Genomic DNA, 25,450 nt, shown 5'->3' with positions numbered 1-25,450 from the left:
AATACAGAAATAGACACATGCCAATACAACAAACTGTTTTTTTTTTACATAAGTTAAAAAGCGATATAAAAAGCAAAATCTCTAGTCCTTATAATAACCCTAAAAGGAACACAAATCTCTTAAATGACTAAGCAAGACCATACAGTTAGTGGCAGCAGCAGAATCAGAACACAGGTCTACCTACTCTTGCTATGACTGAGCCTCTTCCTCTCCATCTCCTAAATGTCACTCTGAGTTGAAGAGGGGAAAGAAATGGGAGGCCACCGTGATGCCACATCCCTGTGCTTTAACCAGTATGTTTCCTTTATATACCGGACCATCTAGTTCAGATTTTATTTGAAGCAAGTTTTGGCTTGCTTCAGTACGTATTTCATTTTCCATTTATTACCCTCTTTCATTCATGGCAGACAGGCTCTAGAGGTCCTGAGAATGTCTGAAACAAAGAATGCTAGAAAACACCTTAGTAACTCTCGAAAATGCTAAGTGGACCCTGAATCAAAACTTCAAGTTTCAGAGAACTTACAGCCACTAACGATCTGCAAAACAAACAAATAAACAAACAAACAACCCCACACCCTAGGAACTCTCAACCTTGGATCAAACTACAATATGTTGGAAGAGGTATTACTGAAAAGAGCTTGAAAGGGCAGCCTAAAAGGCAGAGGGTACAGAACATGGGCCATGTCCCTGTAAAGGGGACATGGTTCATAATATTGTGAATCAAGGGGCTGGTTCACAATACTGGTTATGATGTTCAAAACTGTCAATCAAAGAGAGGTGCATTATTATACATTTGCTTGTTGCTATTGCTTTTCTGATTAGAAGATACAGAGTCACTTTAGGTAACTTCCATTTAATTTAATATTTATTTTCATTTTATATCCAGGTCACATTTTCTACATTAAAATATAATCATGCTGACTCCCCCCACCCCCTACACCCTCAGAGAAAAAAAGTGAAGAACTTTACACAACTTGAAAGAAAGATGGAATGCACAGAGAAGTTGCTACTGCACCCAAGTAACAAAGAACACAGAGAGACCAAACAGTAGACATGTCAGAAGTGCATAGAAGACAGCTCAGGGCTCGCAGCAGGAAGGAGGAGGAATTAAAAGACTAAAGCTTTTAAATGCTATCACTTGTGCCACAAGATTACCCTGAAAAGGCAGATAGGTCAGAAAGCAGGACCAAATAGGGGATTTTCCAAAGGCTGCTATCTAACAGAGTTTAAAATATCCATAGATTATATATATATAAAAAAGATTCCATACACAGAAGAGCTTTCTCTTCCCCACCTTGCCTTTAGCATCTGGTCAACACTTTAGAAACTTAAAACCACTGTTAGCATGTCCGAATGTAGAACCGATATAGGTTTTTTTCTTTCTTAAAAAATTGTATCCCAACTCTTTCCAACCAACAATTCTATTAATTATTTTCATTATGATTCCTCTGCATGGAAACCCAGTAAGGGATCATCAAGACAGGGCATCTCACTACTATCAGATCAATGCCAGTTGGGCAAAAGCTGCATGATTCTGTGTTACTCAGAGGGAGGGAGAACAGTAAGACACAGGAGTTGAAACTTATCCGCACCAAAGAGGAAAAGGAAACTCCTTTTCTAACCTATTCATTAAATAGGAAACAGCAGGGGGACAGGAAAAGCCATCTGCTTAGAGCAGACCCAGAGGCACACCAAAGTCTGAAAACAAGCGCTCAGGAAAGCGTCTCGGCTCGGAGAGGAAGCGTCTTTCAGACCCTATCTTGCCCCTAGTTTGGAGATCAAAGCATTATAACTTCAGATAGTGATACTCTGGAGGGGGTGGACAGGGAAGGTCTGAGAGACCCAAATAATGAGGACACTAGGCAGCTAACTACACCACTACGTACAAATACACACATCAGTAAGAAAACTTCACCTCCAACCCTCAGCTACTTTAAACAAAGCACTGCAGTTCCAGGTTTTCGGAACAGGGGATATTTTAAAGTCTGTTAGCAGTTTAAAACATTGCAACACTGGCACAATATGTTACCTATTCTTTGTTTTTAATTACAGGGTAACACAGTAAACTCCAACACAAAGGTGGGGATGGGGGAGTGCAAAAGGAATAAAGAAAACAGAACCAGTATTTCACAAGAGCATCGAGCCAGCGATGAAGTAGCAGCTAATGCTTTGCAGAGTCTCGAGGGTAGAATTCGCTCAAGGTGCTCTGAGGGATTCTCTTCAGCATTTCTTTGGGGAAGATTCGGAGCAGTTGCCAGCCAATGTCCAAAGTCTCATAGACAGTGCGGTTTTCGTAAGGACCTTACAAAAAATTGAGATTAGATGAATAAAGGCCAAGTACTTCCAACTTATCAGCGTTATTCAAAATTTATTGTTATGGGTCTAGCACTGTGAGCATGAAGTACAAAAAAGAGACACAAAGCAGTCTGGTCTCCCAGGACTGGATGTGACCAAATGTGGAAATGAGGGTCTAGACAGTAAGTACCCCTGGGAATCAGAGAAAAGCGAGAAAGCCCGCAGGCGAGACGTTGGGCACGTGTGTGCGTGCGTGCGTGTGTGTGTGTGTGTGTGTAACAACGGGTGGGATCTAAAAACACTCCATGGAATAATGGAAACTAGACCCAGAGTTTTGTCCAGAGAGTAGTGAGAAAAGCAGTTTCCCAGCAACACAGGCTGACCTGAAGGAGACTAGTACAGATACTTAGAAGGCCTTAAATGCCAATGAAGCACCTGAATAGGTCCACGTGAAAGTTTTCAAACTTGCTATTGCTATTATTATTTTTAATAGCAGCATCATTCTTACCCTGCAAATAAATCTTATTTTTTAACTAAGGAGTTAGAGTGGCTGGAGTTCTGCATTCTTTTCTCCACCAGAATAATTTTTATCTTTTTAAGATATTAAGGTTCTGCATAATTTTTTTTTTTTTTTTTTAGAAAACCCAACAATCATATGTTCTGGGGATTTTAATGGTACTTAAAAAATGTATCACACAAATAGAAAAGTGCACAAATCCTAAGTTTGCAGCTGATGCATTATTCCAAAATAAACACATCGTTTGTAAGTATCACTGAGGTCAAAAATAGAGTTTACCAGCATTAGCAGGGGTGCTAGGGAAGAGACCAAACAAAACAGCTTGAAAGCCCTACACATGCTATGTAATAAAAACCATTATAGACTTTTTAACAGAAGGACAATCAATAAAATTAATACTAAATTTACCCCGGCAATGGCACAGAGAGAGTCAGGGAGACTGGTGAAGATGCTGGCACTAACGGCCAAGGATGATGGGACAAAGGTCTGGACTAGGTCTTGGGACACAAAGAGTGGTCAGAGATCAGCAGCTTCAACATCGCCCAGGAACTTGTCAAAATACAGGCTCTCTGGCCCCACCCACACCTATCGAATCACAATCTGCACTTCAACAAGATCCCTGGTAGATTCAAAAGCATATTCAACTTTGAGAAACACTGGCCTAAGTTTTTTTAATAGGAATGAAAAGAGACCAGGATAAGATGTTTCAAAGGAGAACAATGCAAATTAGCAAATATTTGATGACTGGAGAATAAATGAAGAGGCTTAAGAATGCCCAATTCCTGAGCTTGGGCTAACTAGGGTAATGGTCATGCCAGAGGTAGACAGAAATTGAAAAGGGAATTGCTAGGCAGGTGGTCAGTTGGGAAAAGACTTTGGTTCTCACCACGCTGAGCCAGAGAGGATGGCGGCATAAACACAGGCTTCCTAGCTGGAGATGTGGGATTAGAGCTTCAGAAAGAGGGTAAAGGCTCATACACAGCAAGTTAGTCATCAGCACAGGGGAAAAAAAGCACAGAAAGAACAGGTAATTAAGCCTTTGGGAACATTAACAATTAAGAGGCAGGAAGATAAGAAATCAGGAGGATGAAAACAGAGGGACTGGGAAAGTCCAAAACCCCCAAAGCCAGAGGAGAGCATTGCAGAGAGGTTAAGAGCGAGGAGAAGTGGCAATGGAGGTAGGAGAGCAGAAGGCCGGTTGTAAGGAAGATAAAAAATAAGACAGGAGCTAAATAAATGGATAAAGAAATTGAAGGTAGAGGGGAAGGAACCAGAGGGCTAAGAACAAAGACATGGCAGGCGGCTGGAAGAACCTCTTCTCTAATCAGAAGGAAAATTGTATGGAGACCAATGTAAATTCTCTCAGACTAGGAAAGAAGTCCTCAAAACTACATATGATGCTGTTTCTATTCATAGGAAAATAGTAATCTTACCCTGAGCAATGAAGTTCCTCTCAAACTTCTGCAGAAATTCCAAGTAAAGCACATCATCTGAGGTAAGGGCTTCTTCTCCAACTACGGCTTTCATGGCCTGCACATCCTTACCAATAGCATAGCATGCATACTAAAGAGAAAAAAAGGTTTACATGAACCTTTATGAATGGTAACGGTACTCTGGGCTATATAAGTGTATTGCTGTAGCTATCTTCACAGTATTTCACATTATTTCCAAACATAATTCACATATGCAAGTATTGGAAAGACTTTATTATACAGCAGTCTCACTAAGGAAGGAGTCTTCAGGCATGCAATACATAGACATTACTAACACTCTACAAAAAATACACTCCCTCAATGTATCAATGAGCTTCCATTTTGTAGAGCATTTAAAAATCACAACTTACACAATAGGAGAAATCCACCTCTAAATTCTATTCAAAAAAAAATATCTGTGTTATCAGTAGGTTTATTTATCATTTCTACTTTAAGGTCAAATGTATTTTTCTTTAATTATGCTTGGTATACAATCTCAGGACTATAGAAATCAAGGATTTCATAGAATATACACAGCTGTATCCCTTAGCGTTCTGGTGATTGCCTAATATGTTAAACAAAAAATTGGTTAGAATAGTCTTTCAGAAATACTCTATAATAAAGGTTACTAATAAAAACTTAATCGTCTTATGCCTTTTTTATTTAAAAACTACCTCATACAGCATTAGAGGTGGGTTTCAAGCATGTGATCTTTAATCTTTGTCATGAGCAGTTATCCTTATGAAAAAGACTGTTTGGCTCTAATGAATGTTTCTGTATTCCAGTATTCTATATTATATATTCTATATTAAAATTCTACTTTGATGGGGGGAGAAGAAAAGTGATATGGAAGAAAGACAAGAGGTATAAGACAGCAGCATGAACTGAGAAAGTATTCATTTCTTTAAACACAATCCTGGAGAAAACATACATACCAGCTGGTTAGATACATCGGCATGATCCTTTCTGGTCATACCTTCTCCAATAGCAGACTTCATTAACCGAGACAACGAAGGCAGCACATTAATAGGCGGGTAAATCTTGGGTAAAAGGGGAAGGGGAAAAATATTATATTTAAGTACAAAATTCAAGCTTTACTGGTAGTAAAGGAGGATTTTGAAACTCATTTTTATTGCTTAAATTGCATAAAACTGCTACATTCGTTTCCTAGATGATTCCTAATATCTCTTCCTGGTAAGAAAAGGAAGTAAGAAACATTTTACAGTTTAAGATTTCTTTTTGAGAATCAAATCCAAAAAGTAAGAGCTACAAAACAGTACAAGATTCTATTAAAAAACTGAATTTTCAACATCTGCCTACAATAGCAAATCCAAATGGTCTTCTGAACTCTGACTCATAAAATCACACATAAAAAGATTAACAATAATTTCACCTAAAAGCTGATCTCAGAAGCTGGCATCTATTAAAGAACCAATAAAAAATCTGTTTTTGATTATTCAGTCATAAAAAAGAATGAAATCTTGCTGTTTGCAACATCATGGATGGACCTTTAGGGCACTATGCTAAGTGAAATAAGCCAGACAGAAAAAGATAAATACCATATCATCTCACATATATGGGACCTTATAAAACAAACAAAAAAATGTCAAGCTCACAGATAGAGAACAGACTGGTGGCTGCCTGAGGCGGGGGATGAGTGAGCCAAATGGGTGAGGGAGGTTAAAAGGTACAAACTTCCAGTTATAAAATGAGTAAGTCATGGGGATGGGACTTTCACAGCATGGTGACTATGTACGTTAATAATACTGTATTGCATATTTAAAGGTAGCTAGAAGAGTGGCTCTTCAAAATTCTCATCACAAGAAAAATAGTGTTTTAACTATGTGAGGTGGTGGATGTTAAGTGGACTTATTGTGGTGATCACTCTGCAACATATACAAACATCAAATCATGACATTGTACACCTGCGACCAATGTAATATTACGTCAATTATACCTCAATTAAAAAAATTTTAACAATAAAAGACAAAGAAAAAAACTCTGAAAAATCTGTTCTTGTATTAATAACAAAAGTGGTAGATTATACCGTTATGGAACAGAAGACCCAAAAAAGTTCTTTAACAACTCACTCCATTTTAAGGCATAATAAAGAAAGTGGAAATTTAATTCTTAATTCTGGCACTCTTTTCCACACCAGGATTTTAGTATTACAGAAATGACAATTTTATAGCCATATTAAAAACAATTCGATATTTTCTAAATAATTAATTCCTAAGAGCAAAGTCAGAGTCACTAAAGAATAACTGAAGAATAGATCTGTAGGCTTATAGCATCATTCAACTCTCAAATACCTGTCTGTTGTGTAGCTGTCTGTCCACATAGATCTGCCCCTCTGTAATATATCCAGTCAAGTCAGGGATGGGGTGAGTGATATCTGCCAGAGAAAGACACCTGATGTTAGTTAAAGTGTCCATCTCATATAAACAAAACCACAGGAAGTCAATCTGCACTACTTAAAACAGTGCTATAGAAAATAGTTTCCTGTGATGATGGAAAAGTGCTTTATCTGTGCTATCCAATATGGCAGCCACTGGTCAAATGTGGCTACTGAACATGTGAAATGCGGCTAATGTGACTGAAAAACTTTATTTCAAACTTTATCTGATTTTAATAAACTTTAGAATTTAAACAGCCAAACGTGGCTAGAGGTTACCGTATTGGCCAGTCTCACTTATTTGGTTGCAGCATAGTTAGACATGTGTTGACACAAGTTAAATTAGCTATCTTCATAAAAAGTACTATTTCTCCTAGTTATGCTCTCTCTCCCCCAAATATAAAGTTCCATTTTAAACACAAAGTTCATTTGCAGAGATTTGCCAATTTGATGTACACTGAGAGAACATTCTCAGTCCATAAGCTATCCCAGAGGGATACACAACATTTCAACATGGAAAATACGGAGAGGCTCAACAAGTTAAGCAACACTACACAGGCAGCACCAAGCAGGTCCTACAGAGCAAGACATCTCTAAGTCTGTTAAATTACAGAGAGTAACTTTGTAGCTACTTCCTTGGAACAAATCATTTTCACATCAGAGGTAGTATTCAGACTGCCTGGGTTTTTTTGGTTGTTTTTTTTTTTTTAATTTATTAATTTATTTATTTTTGGCTGTTGTTGGGTCTTCGTTGCTGCGCAAGGGCTTTCACTTGTTGCGGTGAGCGGGGGGGGGGCTACTCTTCATTGCGGTGCGCGGGCTTCTCGTGGTGGCTTCTCTTGTTGTGGAGCACAGGCTCTAGGCGTGCGGGCTTCAGTAGTTGTGGCGCACGGGCTCAGTAGTTGTGGCGCACAGGCTTAGTTGCTCTGCGGCATGTGGGATCTTCCCGGACCAGGGCTGGAACCCGTGTCCCCTGCATTGGCAGGCGGATTCTTAACCACTGCACCACCAGGGAAGCCCCTGCCTGGGTTCTAAAGCCGCCACTTCCTAACTGTGACACTGTACCTCCCTGTGCCTCACACGAGAGCATCTAAAAAGTCGCTATGAAGATCAAATGAGTCAAAACACTTAGAACAGTGCTCAGTTATAATGAGTTATTACTGTTTCTGAAAATAGTTTGAAAAAGTGTTTTTAAAAGACTGAGATAGGGCTTCCCTGGTGGCGCAGTGGTTGAGAATCTGCCTGCTAATGCAGGGGACACGGGTTCGAGCCCTGGTCTGGGAAGATCCCACATGCCGCGGAGCAACTAGGCCCGTGAGCCGCAACTACTGAGCCTGCGCGTCTGGAGCCTGTGCTCCGCAACAAGAGAGGCCACGACAGTGAGAGGCCCGCGCACCGTGATGAAGAGTGGCCCCCGCTTGCCACAACTAGAGAAAGCCCTCGCACAGAAACGAAGACCCAACACAGCCAAAAATAAATAATAAATAAAAGATTTAAAAAAAAAAAAAGACTGAGATAAAGACAAAAAGACACTAACATAAAGGGAATGCTGCAAGTCTCACCTGGGAGCTTCTGGGCATACCTCCAGGCAGGCACTGCACTGTGCACTTACACACACATGATAAAACCAAGTAATTTTTAGCAAGTCTTTGATGATCGTTCTATCTCTAGAGTCTCGTGGCATTTACCATTTGTGCTCCGTATCTGGCACTTAAGCTACCTTAAATGACTGATGCACATACGTTTAAAAAATATCCAACTAGAATGAGAGGCTTACATTAAGTAGAGCCCATACAATTTTTAAAAATTCGTTTCTTTCATCTAGACCAGTGTCCTGCAAATAGTAGACACTAAATACTAGCTAATAAATAAAAATTAAAAATTAAAATTACAAGAAAATTTTTCTACAAAAGAATAATAATTATGGGTAGTTTTGAAATGAAAAATTTCAAAACTATGGGTAGTTTTGAAATGAAAAATTTTATTAGAAACAAATCACTAGGTAAGGTAAACTTCTGGAGGATAAACTCTCAAAAGAATTTCAACTCAAAAAGACAGATGGTCTTCTCTCTTCAAATCAAAGTCCTTACAACGATTAGGGATGCTATAATCCAAAGACCCAAAACTTACCATCGTTAGGCATGGTGAGAATAGGAATTTGAGTAATAGAGCCATTTCTACCTTCCACTCTACCAGCGCGTTCATATATTGTGGCTAAATCTGTATACATGTAACCTGGGAAACCTCGTCGACCAGGAACCTCTTCCCTGGCTGCTGAAACCTGACAGTGAGTCAAGGAGAACAGTATCACATACCAGAAAATGAAAATTAAAGCTTGGTTAGAAAACATTTGTTTGAACATGCCAAATTACAAAGTTGGAAATATCACCTTATTCGTTTTAAATATCACCTCTAGAAACGATTTAGAAAAATCTAGCGACATAAATTCAGATTATTCTGCAACAAAAATGTTGACAATTGGGGACCAGAAGTTTTTTTGCTAAAATCATACTGCCGTAACACAAATCTTCAATCTGCTTGCAATTTTATAAATCAAAGGTAGTACATTTTAAAACTAAGAGAACATTCTCAGTTCACAAGATTTCCTTCATGTTATGGATCTTGCCAGATTTACATAAGCTAATCCTGAAAAGATCAAAAGGGAAGGAAATACATATATCAGAAATCATCTGATGCACTTTACATACATTATTTAATTTAATCCTCACAACAACCCTATGAGGAAGTTAATGTTATTAACCCCAACTTACAACCGGAATCAAGGGCCAGATGATTTCCCTGGATCACCGCACAAGACAAAACTAGTAATAAATGGTCTTTCTCTTAGAGACATGCACACTAGAATATATGCATACATTTTAATCTACAGCCAACAAGAACTGTAAATCATTAAGCCCAACTTCTAACTGCTACTTTGGTTCCTCCAAGAGTATGCTCCAGCAGTGCTACTCAAAGCGTGGCCTGCCTGCAGACCAGCTTTTATCAACGTGAAAGGAGATAATGCAGAAAGCAAGATAAACATATAGAAAACTTTAGTGGCAATTTGATAGAATAATTGTCTGTCGAATCTAATAATACTAATAAAAGGGTTTGTAAATTGTTTTTTTTTTTTAATTTTCACTTTTCTAATACTTATTTTTACTGCCTTTTAGAAAAGTATCTGTGATGGATGGGAGAAAAGAAGTCCTTCAATGAAAAAGCACTGTAGCCAAGTGAGATATGATGATGGATCTTAGGGAATCTTAAGCTAGATATTTATAAAGCCTGTCTCTTCAAAAGTCTTCTTCCCTTTTTTGCACACTTTAAAGAGCAAGTCACTCAAAATTTCAGTAACTTGCATTAGAACAAACACCCCACACTTCTGGATGGTAACTGCTAGAATCTTATATTGTTTCTAAATAATCACTGAGTTTTCTGAAGGCAAAAAAAGTTCTGAAGAGGGTTCTGCCACAGTATAGTCTTTACTTATGTAAATAAATAAAAATTTACATCATTAAAAATGGAATTCTTGAAAAGGGCTAAAAACTGACAGTCTGGACAGAGACAGAACTACCTGGGAGAGTAACTGATTAAACAGCTTGCATCATTTCCTCTCTCTAAGAATCCAGTCTTAATCAATGGAGACAGTGAGAGTATGATAAATAGGCTAATAATTTAAATCTCGTCCTCTAATCATTTCAACTAGGTTGACAAAAGTAATATTTTCTTTTCTGATTAATTAAGGTATTCTACTAATATATGAACAATGCATTTTGAAAAACACGATTTAAAAAAAATTGAAAACTTGCAGAGGGACAAGATAACCCTGACAAGATAATCCATTTTAATTAAGAAAAAAATTACCTCTCGAAGTGCTTCAGCATAAGAACTCATGTCTGTTAGGATAACCAATACATGTTTCTCACACTGATAGGCCAGGAACTCGGCCGTGGTTAGAGCCAAGCGAGGAGTGATAATTCGCTCAATACTGAAATGAAACATTAAGTCCTACGTCACTCAAACAAAAAGGCCGAAAACAAAACAAAATGATTCCAGAAATAATAGTACAGTCTCCCTTTTAAAGTTTCACATAAATTGAGGAAGGTTAAGCAATTATTACTTTAAAAGTTCTTAAGTAAGGCAGAGTTCTTTTATGTATTTACACAATAAGAATTACTTAGTGCTACACAGCTAAATTGATTTACTTTATAAATGCCCCATAATTTCTCAGAACTATATAGTTCTCAAAACTGAGCAAGAAAGGAAGAGAGAGAGAAGGAGAAAGGGATGAAAGAAGTAGGGGCTAGATTTTGCAGGTAAGAGGAAAAGGTCATTTATTGAGTATGGACTGTGTGCTAGGTAACTTACACTATTATCTCATTTCATATGCACAACAACTCTGTGAGACAAGTATTATTTATCACATTTTATGAAAGAAGACACTGAGCTTCACAGCCTAAGTGACTTACCCAAAACCAAATAACTTGCAAGAAGCAGAGCTGGAATTTAAATACGGTTATCTCATACCTAGGCCTGTGCAGCTTTCACTCTAATGTTCTACCTCCTTAGTGTAAGGTGACATTTTTGACCAGAAGGCTGCATGACTAGGGGGAAAACAGCTCTATTTGTTTACTTACGTTGGGTCGTTAGCCAAGTTCAAAAAGAGGCAGACGTTGTCCATTGAGCCATTTTCTTCAAAGTCAGATTTGAAGAACCGGGCAGTTTCCATGTTTACCTAAAGTGGCAATGACTTCATCAGTGCTGGGAGAAGAAAAATTCTCAATATTTTTTCTCTCTTTTTCTTTTTCCCCCCCCAATATTTATTTCTGATGAAGGCCAAGCTACAGATCTGCACTGCTCCTTCTTTTAAAGGTTCAAGTACCCCCAAAACGTTCACAAAAGCCAACAGAGTAAACAGCTTGCTTTGGGCACAAAGGGAATTATTTTTACATTCCACAGTCAAATGCTAAATACTAATCCATGGTTTGCCCAAAATGCCAACTTGCAACTTCTCTGCCTAGAGATAAATCGAATAATATATGTGTAGTTTTCTATATTGTTCTAAGAACACAAGCACTTTTACATTTCACACTAAAACAGAAAAAGATAATACTTACACCCATAGCAGCAAATACAATCGCAAAATTTTCCTCACTGTAGTCCACTACATCTTTGGATTTTTTTACCAAACCAGCCTGGCGACAGATTTGAGCTGCAATCTGATGAGGAGTACAAAAGAACCAAGTTAAAATCTAAAATAATATTTCTACAACAAAATAACTTTTACCCTGAACTTTGGGGAACTGTAATCATAAATGAAACTGGGTTGTCTTAAAGGGCTTTACCCAATGAAACTATTTTGTAATTTTTGCAGATTCCTAAGAGTAAGCAAGAAGTCAGATATGTGTGGATAAAGAGTCAATGTAATTGGATTATATAAACAGTAACATTGGGCATTTACCTTGAAAATCCTATATTTGGTTTCTCACTAAGAGTGAAGCACTCGGAAATTCTTTCTCCTTAAATTTCATACCAAACAGATTCTAGGTCTCACCTCATTGTGCGGTAAGCCAGCAGCAGAGAAGATAGGAATTTTCTGCCCCCTAGCAATACTGTTCATGCCATCTATGGCCGAAATGCCAGTCTGAATCATCTCCTCTGGATAGATCCGACACTGAGGATTGATTGGCTGGCCTAATGCATTTCCAAAAGGGAAAATTTTAATATGTCTCTACATTAAGACTACAACCATATAAAGCATATAAAGCATTTCTTTCTACTCTTAAAAAATCAGTTATTTTTGAAATCTGAAACTGCTTAAATATTCTTTTCCATTAATCTTTTGTAGATTCACAAATTATATGGTAGTAAAGTGAAACGTAATGTATAGCAAATAAGAGAGAAATCTTAATTTCAAAGCCATTATGGCTTTTACATCTCAGATATATCCTGGTGATATTTTACAATCAATAAAATATAAAAATTTAAGATAACCTCAAGGAAAAATAAATTTATTAAATAATAAACAAAACATAATTAATCAAACATGGAGTATGTTGGTTATCTACTTAAAGTATCATAAAAATCACCCTTTCTCTGACAAAGGTATAAGGTAGGTAGATGCTATTTTCCCCAAAACACAGAAATCCATTTTCTGTCCCTACCCATGATATCAAGGAAGTCTTCAGCCAGTACAACAGGACCTCTGTCGATGGGTTTTCCTGAGCCATTGAATACCCGACCTGGTAAACAGTAACGAGACAGTACAGAGTGGACAATGACTCAAATGTTCATAATCTTTAAAAAGACTTCATGCAAATACGTTAAAAAGGAAGCAGATCTCTGCTCAGCATGAATAATAATATCTGTTTACCAAGCATATCCTCAGACACTGGCGTTCGGAGAATATCCCCAGTAAACTCACAGGATGTCTTCTTGGCATCTATACCTGAAGTCCCTTCAAATACCTATCAAGAAAGAAAAGTAAACAGAAGGGTAAAAGAAATTTAGATCATAAGTGCTTAAGATTTATTTGTCAGCCCTTATAAAGTAAAATACATCAACGTATATACTACTTGTAGCCTCATGACTGAAGAAGTGTTCATGGTGGACGATGAACCAAACTGTCAACCTCTTACCCAGAGTCATGCCTGCAGGCCAAATCCATCAAGCAAGCTAAGGATGGTTTTTACATTTTTAAAGGGTTGTTTTTAAAAAAAAAAAAAGGAAAAGAAACCATAAGAACATGCATCAGAGACCTTAGGCACAACCCTCACAAAGTCTAAAAAATTTACTATCTGGCCCCTTACAGAAATTCTGCTGACCTCTGCTCTAGATTACTTTTTAGGGCAATATGTTATTTGAGAAAACTGGCACTTCCTATAATCAGTAACATTAAAAACTAGGAATTATCAGAGACAATTTAAAGGAGTAGACTCAGATCTCGTTTTGGTTTCAGCCCATTAAGCTCTGAATTCTACTTTTCATCTCTCCCATTCTATGTGACTGTTTCATTTTATCCATTAAAAAAATTTTTTTTAAAAAGCCATTTTACCAGTGGAGCTATTGGGCTAGAATGGATATTGGTGGCTGGCATTTAGCAAGAAAACATGAAAAAATACTTTTCTTCCCTCACAGCCAGTAAACAGTTGGGTCCCTGGCTTAAGATTTTTCACCTTCATGATGGTGCAAAAGCAATACACATCTGGTAGAAACCGTACTTCAGAAAAATCACATGAGAAAAAAAAAAAAAATCACATGAGATATTTAACATTTTATTATAAAATAGGCTTCGTGTTATATGGTTTTGTGCAATCGTATGCTAATATAAGTGTTCTGGGCACCTTTAATGTAAGCTAAGCTAAGCTATGATGTTTGGTAGGTTCTGTGTACTAAATGCATTTTCAACTTACGATATTTTCAGCTTATGATGGGTTTATCAAGATGTCACCCCACCTATAAGTTGATGAAGATCTGTATACTTATGTGATAATTACTAAAAAGAACTATTGGTGTTTCTTATGTTTGTTGTGATCAGAAAAACGTTCAACTGGCCAGGTTTTGAAAGCGATGCTTACCTGAACCACTGCTTTGGAACCACTAACTTCTAGAACTTGCCCACTCCTCTTCGTGCCATCAGGTAGTGTTAAGTGCACAATCTCAGCATATCTGGGAAACTAAATAGGAAAAAAATAAAGGCTCAATAACCAACATTTTAAAAGCTCCTCAAAATACTCTATATGCTCTATGTCTTTCACAGCATGTATGCACATGCAGACCCCACACCTCCCCAAAGCACACAGGTATACATCCAGAGTTTAGAATATCCTCAGGTAGTGTAAGTCCTTAAAACACTTATCGCTGGCACAGATACTGGCAAACACAGCATAAGGTACAGAGAGAAGGATCTTAAATCTATGAAACCATGGCAATTAAATTCTTTCCTTCTGTGTGTACGTTTTTAAGCTTTGAGACTACAGAAAGTTAAAAAACTATGTTCCCACTACTCAGAAATGATGTTTGCTTCTGGGCTGTGTAATCACCTTGTGCCTTGGGAGGACAGGAATAAAATGCAACTGAACAATAAAATAATTACTATTATAATAAATAATGCTAATATTCCCTCCTCAATCTAATTCTCCTAACCAGAAATGTATTCCTCTAATCCATTTTTAATATTTTAAATTGCATGTTTCCAAAAATATACTGTAGTGTTTCACTTACCTAAATGGCAACATACTAAATGTATCATCCTGCAACTCGTTTTTTTCCCACTTGACCGTATGTTTTGGATCTGTCATAGTCATATTTACCTTATTTGATTAACAGAATCTTTTGAAAAATGCATCACTACGTTGTGTGATGTGAAGGAAAACATCTGCCAATGCATCTGTGAATCAACACTGACTGTAGGACACTTGATTCTGGAGATGCTAATATGAATAAATGGGCATCTAGAATCAATGTTAGAACAGATATAGCTAAAATAAAATCAAATGACACTACATTTTATTCAGCTGTTCTTCTACCACTGGTGTTCAAGGCTGTTCCAAATTTAAACTACTACAAACATGCTGCAATGAACATTCTCACATGTGGGTCCAAGTTTCCCTAAGGTAGCTGGTTCCGTAGTGGTGGGCTATAGGCTGTGTCCATTGTTATGTGAAATTACTCTGCAAAGGAACCTTTTACTTTACAAACTCCCTAGTAGGATAGAAAAGTATCTTTTCCCTACATCTTTGCCAATCTTACATTATTAAACTTTAATTTTTACCATTTTGATAAAATAAAAAATAGTATCTTTCAATTTGCATTTTCCTGATTCTACTAATATTGAGCATCTTTTCATGTTTACTGACAATTCAGACTTCATTTCCTATAATGGCCTTAATAATATCTTTTCCTCGCTTTTCAACTACATCTGCTTCTTCTTATTTACTTTTAGGTAAGTTTCATAGATTCTGGATATCAATCCTTTTGCGAATATCTGCTCCCAGTCTTCCTTGTCTTTTAATTTTGTTTATGGTATCCTATCATACAGAAGTTTTTGCAATAAAATGACTTGTTTTCCTTTATGATTTGTGTCTTTTGTGTAGGAAAACCTTCCAATCTGAAGTCATAAAAATGGCCTTCTATACTGTCTTCTAATAGGTTTTTCATGTTTTGGTCTTTAATCCATCTGGATTTATTTTTGGTATGTAATTTTTTCTCATTTTTATCTTTATTTTTCATACAGGAAGCCAAATACCCCAACAATATTTACTGAGTAGCACAAATGTAATTTGTGCTACAAGTAGCACAACTTGTAATGTAGCCTTTATCATTTACCAAGTCAAATTCTCAGGTGTGAGGAGAGTTGGTTTTAAGAATCTTAACTTTGCTCCACTGAAATATCTGCTTACTCCCTCACCACATCTTTATTCTTACTGTATTTCTAACTGATTTTGTTACCTGGAGAGAATCAACATCTTTTCTATTCTGAGTCTTTTCATTCATGAATGTGGAATCTCCAGTTATTTGAGGTCTTCTTTTATGTCTTTCAACAAAGTTTCACAGTTTTTGGTAAAAAGTTCCTAATTATTCCAGTAGTTACTTCTGGCATACAAAACACTACTGATTTCTATAGACATCCTCTGTATCCGGCAACACTGTTTTACAACATTGTTTCTAATAGTTTGTCCACTGAATGACTTGTGTTTTCTGTTTAGTTAATCATACTACCAAGAAATGATGACAGCTGTGCCTCTTCCTTTTAATCCCTTTTTCCCACAGCATTGATTAGGGTCCAAGCACAAAGACAGAACAAAGATGAATAGTGGTGCTGACAACAGGGGTCCTCATCTTGTTCCTGATTTAAATGGGAATGTTGCTAGAGTCTCTCCTTAAGTACGCTGTTTGCTGTAGGTTATGGTGGATATCCTTAAAGAGGTTTTAAAAGTTTGTTCTATCCCTTATTTCTAAGACCACCTTCTTCTTTTGTTTTGTTTTGTTTTTTAGAAACAAGTAATTTTATCAGGTACATATTCCGTATTTACTGAGAAGAGCGTAAGCTTTTTCTAGCTTAATCTATGAATGACCTGAATTATACTGACATTTGCTAATATCAAATCATCTTTGTATTACTGGGATAAATTCTACTTTGTCATAATTCTGTTGAGTTTTTAAAGTGTATTTTTGCTAATATCCAATACATGAGAACATTTTTATTAAGAATTTTGGAATCTGTGCTTGTAAATGAGAATAGCTACATTGTTTCTTTTCTGATACTAGCCTTTGTCTGGTTTGGGAATCAAAGATGTGCTACCTTCAGAAAATGAGTTGGACAGCAGTCTCCATCATCATCTATTCTGATACAATTTGTATAAAATTATCTCTTCCTTGATCCTATGTGTATGTTTTAAGTTAAAAACAGGAGCCAAAAACTAAAAACAAACAAAAAACACTCTAAATCTGGTGGTATAAAGCCATTCTTACAACTACATAAACTTTATTTACCAGTTTTTCCTCAGCTGGAGTTATACCCCAAACAAACATTCAATAAAACTTTTTCAGCTTTCTTAAAATTACTTCCCCCAAGATGTTTTCTAAGTCCTTCCCATTATTGACTCTCATAGCATCCTGCACTCACCCTTCATAGCACTTACCAATTAGACACTTATGTATTTGTATTGTGTATTTTTGGTGCTGAGTTCAGCGCTTAACATAGTTGAAGCATGAATATTTTTAACTGTTTTTGAAAATATATTTACTAATATAAAAGCTTCATGTTTTTAAAATATGAGTCAAAAATTTTATCCAATAAAAAGTATATAAAAAAGAAGAAATAAAGGACAAAGAAGCAAATAATGCTTTCAATACTTCCCCCCAAAATAAAAGTGTATGCTTCATCCTTTCACAAAATATTAACAGGCACCTGCCTAAACCCTGTAAAACTTGTATACTGAGGCTTTGAATCAAACTGCAGACTAGTATGAAACTGGCCAGGAGTAAGCTATATGCTTAATCTTGCAATTAATTTGCACAGGTACCTTGTCATGCACAAAAGTATCTTAGTGATAAAGCTGAAGAGACAGTGCACTTTGCCCTTTCTTTTAAGAAATGGTTTTCAATTTATTTTCTGCTTCCAGAGGGGCCACATGCCAAACATACTTCTGCCATTACTTCTCTCCACAAACTCATAACTGTGTACCTTTCCCCCTCATCCACTCCCAACAACAACCAATGCAGAATTACTGTTCTACAGAGCATATTATACAAATTATCTCCTCTGAAGATATTTTAATCACTGAACTCAGGCAGGAGGCTTCACCCAGGGTGAAGTCTATTCACAATTATAGACTATATTCTATGCCTCTTTTTCTAAGATAATTCTTATGTATAGGTGTGGCTAAAAAAAACCCATGTAACTAAAGAGTCTTTCAACAAACTGAATAAGTAAAAACTTTTCTCTGCTTTATGGTTTTAGTCACTGTTGAGATAATCTGTTGTTTATTCATTACTTGAATACCAGTGTCAGGCCCTCAAAGACAAAAGTAACATTGTTTACTCACTCAAAGACCTTAAAATTTAGTAGAGAAGACAAAAATGTAATAAGTAGTTAGAACACACAGTAGTCTATGACAAGAGCCACAAGATACCGTATATCTAAATAATATCCTACAAGTCATAAAACACACAAATATTACTGTTGTTTTCCTAATAAACCTGTGAGGTATGATTAACAAACAAATAAAATTTTAAATTTTACAGACAAGGGACTCAAAGCCACAAACAGAATCCACAACAGATCCAGTACTAGAATCCCATCTTCTGACTTCTGACCTAAAATTCTTGTCTCCATATAGCACTGACATTCCGACCAAGGAATGGCTTAAAAGAATCATAACAAAAAACTTAAAGTGTACTAAACAGTACTTAATACTATGCTTTTAACTTCTTAAATGGTTAGACGATAATGATGGTGGTATTACCTTAACATGATCTAAGATCACTAGTGGACCATTAACTCCTGATACCGTCTTGTATGCTGGAAAGAAACACAAAAAAGTCAGTTCTTGTCAAACAGGACAACAGTCTAAATGATCTCTCTGGTATTACCAAAAAGAACCTCTCTCTACTTTATCGTATCTATTATTATATGGAACACTCAAAAAGTATGAAATTTTTCATTGAATTTATAAAATATGCCTGCATCTGTACAACTTCTCATAATCCCCTTCATCAAACCAAAAACATGTTTAATTCTTACTATAAGTCACATTGTTTCAAGGACCCAGAATACAAAAACAAAGGTAAAGAGGGAGAGTTCCCACAAGAGTTCACAATTTTATATGGAGAAGGGGGAGGTAAGGGCTCTACCAGAGGTGTGCTGAGGGTCTGTGGGAGCACAGGAAAGACCCTGCAATGGTTCTCACTTAGAAAAGAAAAAGCTTTACAGAAAAGGTAGCACTTAGCAAAGTAGATAGAGAAGGAGAAGGGAATCCTTAACTTTAAGCAGAAGTGACAAAACTCACAAAAGAAATCTGACAAAATGTAGTCTGTTAAGATAAAATGCCATGATTAAATAGTATCATAAAAACTATGGAAAAAAAAAAGGAGTTTATGAAGGGGGATGGAATGAAAGGTCAGAGATCATATAAGTATCCTTTAAAAAAAAAAAGTCAAACGTTACTGTCATTGTAGAAGCTTATATTTTCTACCGCAAATTATGCCCTAGCAACAAACTACCCAAATCTCTCATTTTAGAAAGGAGGTAGCTGTCATTGAATTGTATCACACCTACATACATGCCGAGTATAATGAATGGTAATCAGGTATAAATCAGAACAGTCAGGAAAGCAATTCTAACAATGTCAGAATTAACTAAATTTCATGATCAGAAAAGCTGAAAAAACAAATGAAGTAAGTGTTTACAAGACCTAAAATAATGTATAAGAAGCTGTCAACCAACTGGGAATTTTTCACTTGCTTGATTTCTTATGATGTCTTAGACAGAAATTTCTGGCATGAATGTAGACTCCCAAGAATGAGGAAACCATTTAATAACCAGTCTGTCCATTCAAGGGGCTTCAGAATTTAAAAACATAATTTCTTTAGCCAGGAAGCAAGTGCCCTGGTGGAAACACTGAGACAGGGCAGGCGAGCACTGTCACGAACTCTAGTCTTTCATACTGAGGACCTTTAAATCCTCACACTAAATATTTGCTTGAATACATTTGTAATTGTAATGATCAACAGAGGCTCCTAATTACTTCTTTGTTTTTCAACCTGAGATAAAAAGTAAGTCACAAATTTTAAATGTTAAGTTACTTGAATGGATGGCAATGTAAACAAATTAATCATGCCTCCAAGATTATTAAAAATATCCCAGTTGTTGGGGCTTCCCTGGTGGCGCAGTGGTTGAGAATCTGCCTGCTAATGCAGGGGACACGGGTTCCAGCCCTGGTCTGGGAAGATCCCACATGCCGCGGAGCAACTAGGCCCGGGAGCCACAACTACTGAGCCTGCGCGTCTGGAGCCTGTGCTCCGCAACAAGAGAGGCCACGATAGTGAGAGGCCCGCGCACCGCGATGAAGAGTGGCCCCCGCTGGCCGCAACTAGAGAAAGCCCTCGCACAGAAACGAAGACCCAACACAGCCCAAAAAATAAATAAATAATTAATTACAAATAAATATCCCAGTTGTCATATATTCTGCTACTTTTATGTTAATCCTCCCCATTGTTTTAAAATAATCTAACACTCTTAAAAATAAGTCCTACCCCTAAAACAATTTCTTCATTGTTCTCTTTTATTTTATTTTTATTTTTGGCCTCGCCACGTGGTTTGCAGGATCTTAGCTTCCCGACTGGGGATTAAACCCACGCCATGGCAGTGAAAGCGCCATGCGAGTCCTAACCACTGGACCTCCAGGGAATTCCCTCATTGTTCTCATTTTAAAAGAATCCAAATATGTTTTCAATTACTTTCTAAAATTGCTATGTGGATAGGGAAAGTGAACTACATTAGAAACATGTCTTCTTGGCACCCAGGTTTTAAAACTATAGAAACACAGACTTTTTCAAAACCTAAACAGCTGGGAATGGGCGTAGGGAGTGGGCCAGTGGGGGCGTGGGAATTCAGTTTTGAGATTTACAGGCAACTGTTTTGAATAAAATGTAACATCAGTAAAATGCTTCAGGTTCTGAAATTCTCTTTACCTTCTGGACAAGATTTGCATCTCCTTTGAACTTTTAACCTCTACAACAATGATCCTTTAGAATCTCATGTTTAAATTCAAGCCCGTTCAAATTATGAAGTTTTGCCAGTCACAAGGCAAAAGCATGACCAAGAAAAAAGAAATGCTAGTCATTGCTTTTCCCGGAAACAGTGAATCAAGTTGATTTCAACTATAGAAGATTCTACTTCATCAAAAGCAGTCTCTAAATTTGCAACAATGTATGTAGCCTTTAAAAAAGCTAGTAACCATTGGAATTAATTAATAACAAAACTACCAATACACATTTAAAAAGTACTTGTCAGGAATTCTTTTTTAATCTCCATAACAGGTCTATGAGTTAACAAATATTATTCCAAGTTTTACAAGAGAAAAATGATTCTCAGAAATTAAGTAACTTGCCTAAGGATCTAAACTTACATAGTCTGCCTCCAGTCACTTTTTCCTTGACTCTGTGCTACAGCTCAAATTCTAAAAGTGAACTGGTCATTTTTTGTGGTCTGAGGCACTCTTGTATCATTACTGAAAAACAATCTTTCTCTAGTGGGGGTGTAGCCACTAGAAAAGTTAAACCAGTAAAGGAAGAAACTACTGGAGATGCTTCAGCAGTTTTCTGTCACTGGAAAGCATGAGGAGACCACTTCAGATACAAACCTGAGGTTAAGCAACATGCTTGGTTTAAATTAAAATGGGATGCAAACTAAACTAATAAATGTTATAATCCAAACTAAATAAAAAATATTACCAAACGAAAACTGCTTCACACTTTACAGAGCATCTTCAGATAGGTTACCTTTTCAGTTTCACAAAACACTGGGAGGTAGGCAAGGCTGGTAGACCTACTCCACACTTAAACTACATCTATGAGAAATCTGTTACTAAATGGAAGAGCCAAGATTAAAATTATTTTTGTTTGTTTGTGGCCCACCCCCACCAATTCTAGGTTTATACTCTATGACCCTTAGTCTCCAGTATAACTTAAAAATATGGAGATAACACAGTTCCTAGCACTTGGACTACAAATAGGGAGTAGAAAACAGTTTATATACAAACTATAGCTCCTTTCCACAATAGTAAAACTACTGGGGGGGAACAAGCAGAGAAAATAATATCAAATACCACATTTTATCTCTCAACAATATTTACCCAGCTTTTCTCACCATTAGTATTAACAGCCCAAAGCAGAGACAACACTTTAGATTAAAGCTGCCAAAGACATAAAGCTGTTCTTCAAAAAGTCAATACCCATTCACAAATTACATAAATATTTCTGTTTACAAACAATAATGACCACTCTTCTCTTGAAAATTCCAAATGAAGAAGAACTTGGGTCTGCAGGGGATGATCAGAACTTCTGAAAACACAGCAGACACATGTTTACATCTTTGATCCTGAATATTTATGGAGACAATAAATATTTATGGAGTAACATTTAAAACCCAAAATCTACAAAGATTTTAAGAAGCACATATTTTGTTAGATGACATCCTCTTCCTCCTATAGGATATGAGATTGTTCAACAGAACTAACACTACTTAATGATTGTGAAACTTTCAAAGAGAAAATTTGACAGCTGTTGCACAATAAGAGATCTAGTCCTTCAGCCTCCACCTTTTTAGCAAAACAAAACCAGAACAATCGTCTTCTATTGTGCAAGAAAAGACCCACACTTTGTAGTGGGCAAGGAGGGAGAGGTTCTAGAAAAAGGCAGGCCGACCATTCCTTTACTGGACTTTTCACTGAGGCTAACTCTGCTTTATGACATAAGAAACGTAAGATTAGTTGATCTAGGATCTCAAGAACAAAGGAGATTATCTAATCCAAAATGTTTAACATCCAAAAGCTCTGCGTATATTATTGAACCTTGCTCAAAGTTTAAAAGGAAATCAAGTTTTCTTTCCTTGTGACTTTAGAAATTCAACTAATGTGCTCAAGATTATTTCAAGCCTGCATATCTCATTTTCCATCTCTTGTTAACGGCCCCATAATCCTGAATTTTTTTAAAACCAGGATCCAATTTGTACAGTGGAGCTGCCAATATTCCATTCCTTTGTTCAAAAAGCACACATTAAATAACTATAACTTTTTACCTAGGATGGTAACATCCATCTTTAATCAGAAAAATTAAGAAGTTAATATTTATTCAGAAGCAATTAAGTGTGTTAACTAGAATCAAGAATGTGGCAATACAGGAAAAAGATGACATTCAAATGCAGTTAGCTGTTAGCCTAAGTATGATATCATTTGTGCTTTTTAGAATAACCCAGACACAGAAGTGAAACTCAAACCAAGTACCCCAACTCCCTACTCTGGTTCCATCCACATTAAGGATCCATATACTAAACTATTAGAACAAGGGGTTTAAATGCAAGTTATACAATTACAAAACACAATGCTTCTATGTGCCAACACTGCGCTAGGCACTGAGGATACAAAAAGGATTCCTGAACCCTAAAGTTTCAGTTTTAAGCATTATGTCGCAACAATCTTGTCAGGAGGAATCTCATCTGGAGAAGTTCTTCAGTCACTGGCTAAGCACACACAGAATGTTGAGAAATCATACTCATCTCCCTTAAGGGTTTACAACCTCAACCATGGAGTACTCTTTAAACTATGTTACTATTTCAATTGATACTCTGAATTGAGATTGAGTGAATAATTATATGGAAAAATGACTACTGCCCCTTATAATCTTTTTCTAGAAGCACCACTAATGTCTATCTGTTCTACCCAAAGAACAGAAAAGCATACAAATGCAATTCATAAAAGAGTATTTGTAACTGTTAGGCACAAATTTATTGTCATAAGAATACAACATCTGTCAATTTCTTGAAACATTCAGCTCATGTAAACTCCGAACAGGCATTCTCTAATGCAAATAATTCCCATTATAGAAAGCACATGGGGGGGGAATAAATTAGGAGTTTGGGATTAAAATATATACACTACTATATATAAAACAGATAGCCAACAGGTAACTACTGTATAGCACAGGGAACTATACTTAATATCTTGTAATAACTTCTAATAGGTAAGAATCTAAAAAAGAATATAGATACATATATAATATATATAACTGAATCACTTTGCTGTACACCTGAAACTAACACAACGTTATAAATCAACTATATTTCAATTAAATAAAAAACCACATCTCTGCAAACCATAGAATCTTTTCTTTCTTCCTTACACTGCAGTGCTGTCACATGACCTGACCCAGTGACTGATGAGGATGGGATTAGTCAGGCAGGAGAGCGCCCAGACTGAAACCCTTCACCTGAAATTCTTTTTAACCAATGGGCCACCCACCAAGAGGTACTGTGGCAATTAACGGGTGCAATTACAGTCTCACCACCTTGGAAAACATCAGGTGCTTTCCTAAGATTTAAAGAGTCTACTTCCAGTGCTCATCCCCGGTTCCTAAGGAAACTGTTAAGAGGTCTGATGCTACACAATTTTATTGTTTAGTAATCAAGAACCATTTCTTTCAGAACTGCTGAACAGTCCACTTAAGCCTGGTTTATTAAGGTCTTTTTACAATCACAACACTTAAACGTGCTTATGCATATGCTTTGCATATATGCTACATAATATGGGCAAAGCTGCGTGTCTTCCCCAAGATAGCCTTGCACTCAAGTTAATGGCAGAAAAAGGTCCAGCAAGAATTAAGAAACCTGGAATTTTCCTGCTCTGCCAGTAATTAGGGGTCTAAAGCCTGGCAAGCCCTGTCCTTTTCAGAACCTTAGGTTTCTCACTGTAAAATGAGAGAGTTAGACTAGATGACCCGCAGGGTACTTCTCAGCTCTAGCTTTCTCTGATATCTAGGTGTCCTCCTGCGGAGCAGCTTCTCCACTGAACAACATTTCCCTCTGGCTGTGGGCCTGACCTCCATCCACGAAAGGCCTGAGCACGTCAGCGATGACACTACATCGTCCCCCTCGGCAGGAGCCCAGGACCTGCCCTGAGGTCCACACCCGAGGCAGGGGGAAGGCGAGGGGCGGTTCCCTCGACCCCTGCAGATCCAAATGAGGTCAGCAGAAGATTAGGATAAGAGTGGCAAGAAGTGGCCTTCGCTCAGAGACAGGAAGCAAGCGCCTGAGCATGCTCCAGCCTCGGGAAACTGGAGGGGGGGGGGGCAATAGCCAGGAGACCACCAACCCAGGAAAAAGTTCCCGTTGGTGCTCTTCCCCTTAGCCCACCCCTGGCACGGAAATTAAGGTACACTCAAATCGCCTTCTAGAGAGAGACGTCGGAGTAGGGGGACGCGAGAGGGAAAAACAATCCCCCCATCCCACCCCTCTGGCTAAGCACGTGAGCGGGAGCAAGGGGCTGGGCTAAGAGCAAAGACAGGATTCGTCTTGCTCTCTGATACTCACTGAGGCGAGGCTGGGAGAGGTAGTTCCGGCTAACTGCCAGCGCCTGTTCTCGAGACCCCGCCATGGGCCCACTGGTGGGTACAGGAAGCTCAGGCGCGGCCCCGTTCACGATGCCCCGCATCACCCGCAGCGCCATCTTGTCTCCTCCGTCCCGACTGGCCCCGCAGCGGCGCCGCGCAGGC

At 37.5% G+C, this 25,450-nt stretch overlaps 1 protein-coding gene across 1 annotated transcript; it reads right to left on the bottom strand.

Moving 5' to 3' along the window:
• Window positions 1-843: 843 nt before the first annotated feature.
• ATP6V1B2 (ATPase H+ transporting V1 subunit B2) lies at window positions 844-25,450 on the bottom strand. The gene is made up of 14 exons (XM_057548447.1): window positions 25,269-25,450; window positions 18,649-18,704; window positions 14,257-14,355; window positions 13,053-13,146; window positions 12,844-12,921; window positions 12,234-12,373; window positions 11,797-11,898; window positions 11,317-11,414; window positions 10,544-10,667; window positions 8,810-8,960; window positions 6,597-6,679; window positions 5,220-5,324; window positions 4,246-4,375; window positions 844-2,301 (listed from the first exon to the last, which is right to left on the bottom strand). Exons 1-14 carry the CDS (start codon window positions 25,402-25,404, stop codon window positions 2,162-2,164), a joined length of 1,536 nt encoding a protein of 511 aa, XP_057404430.1. The 5' UTR covers window positions 25,405-25,450; the 3' UTR covers window positions 844-2,161.

Source organism: Balaenoptera acutorostrata, chromosome 6, assembly GCF_949987535.1.
Source record: "Balaenoptera acutorostrata chromosome 6, mBalAcu1.1, whole genome shotgun sequence".
NCBI lineage: Eukaryota > Metazoa > Chordata > Mammalia > Artiodactyla > Balaenopteridae > Balaenoptera > Balaenoptera acutorostrata.
This window is presented reverse-complemented; position numbering and strand designations above follow the sequence as displayed.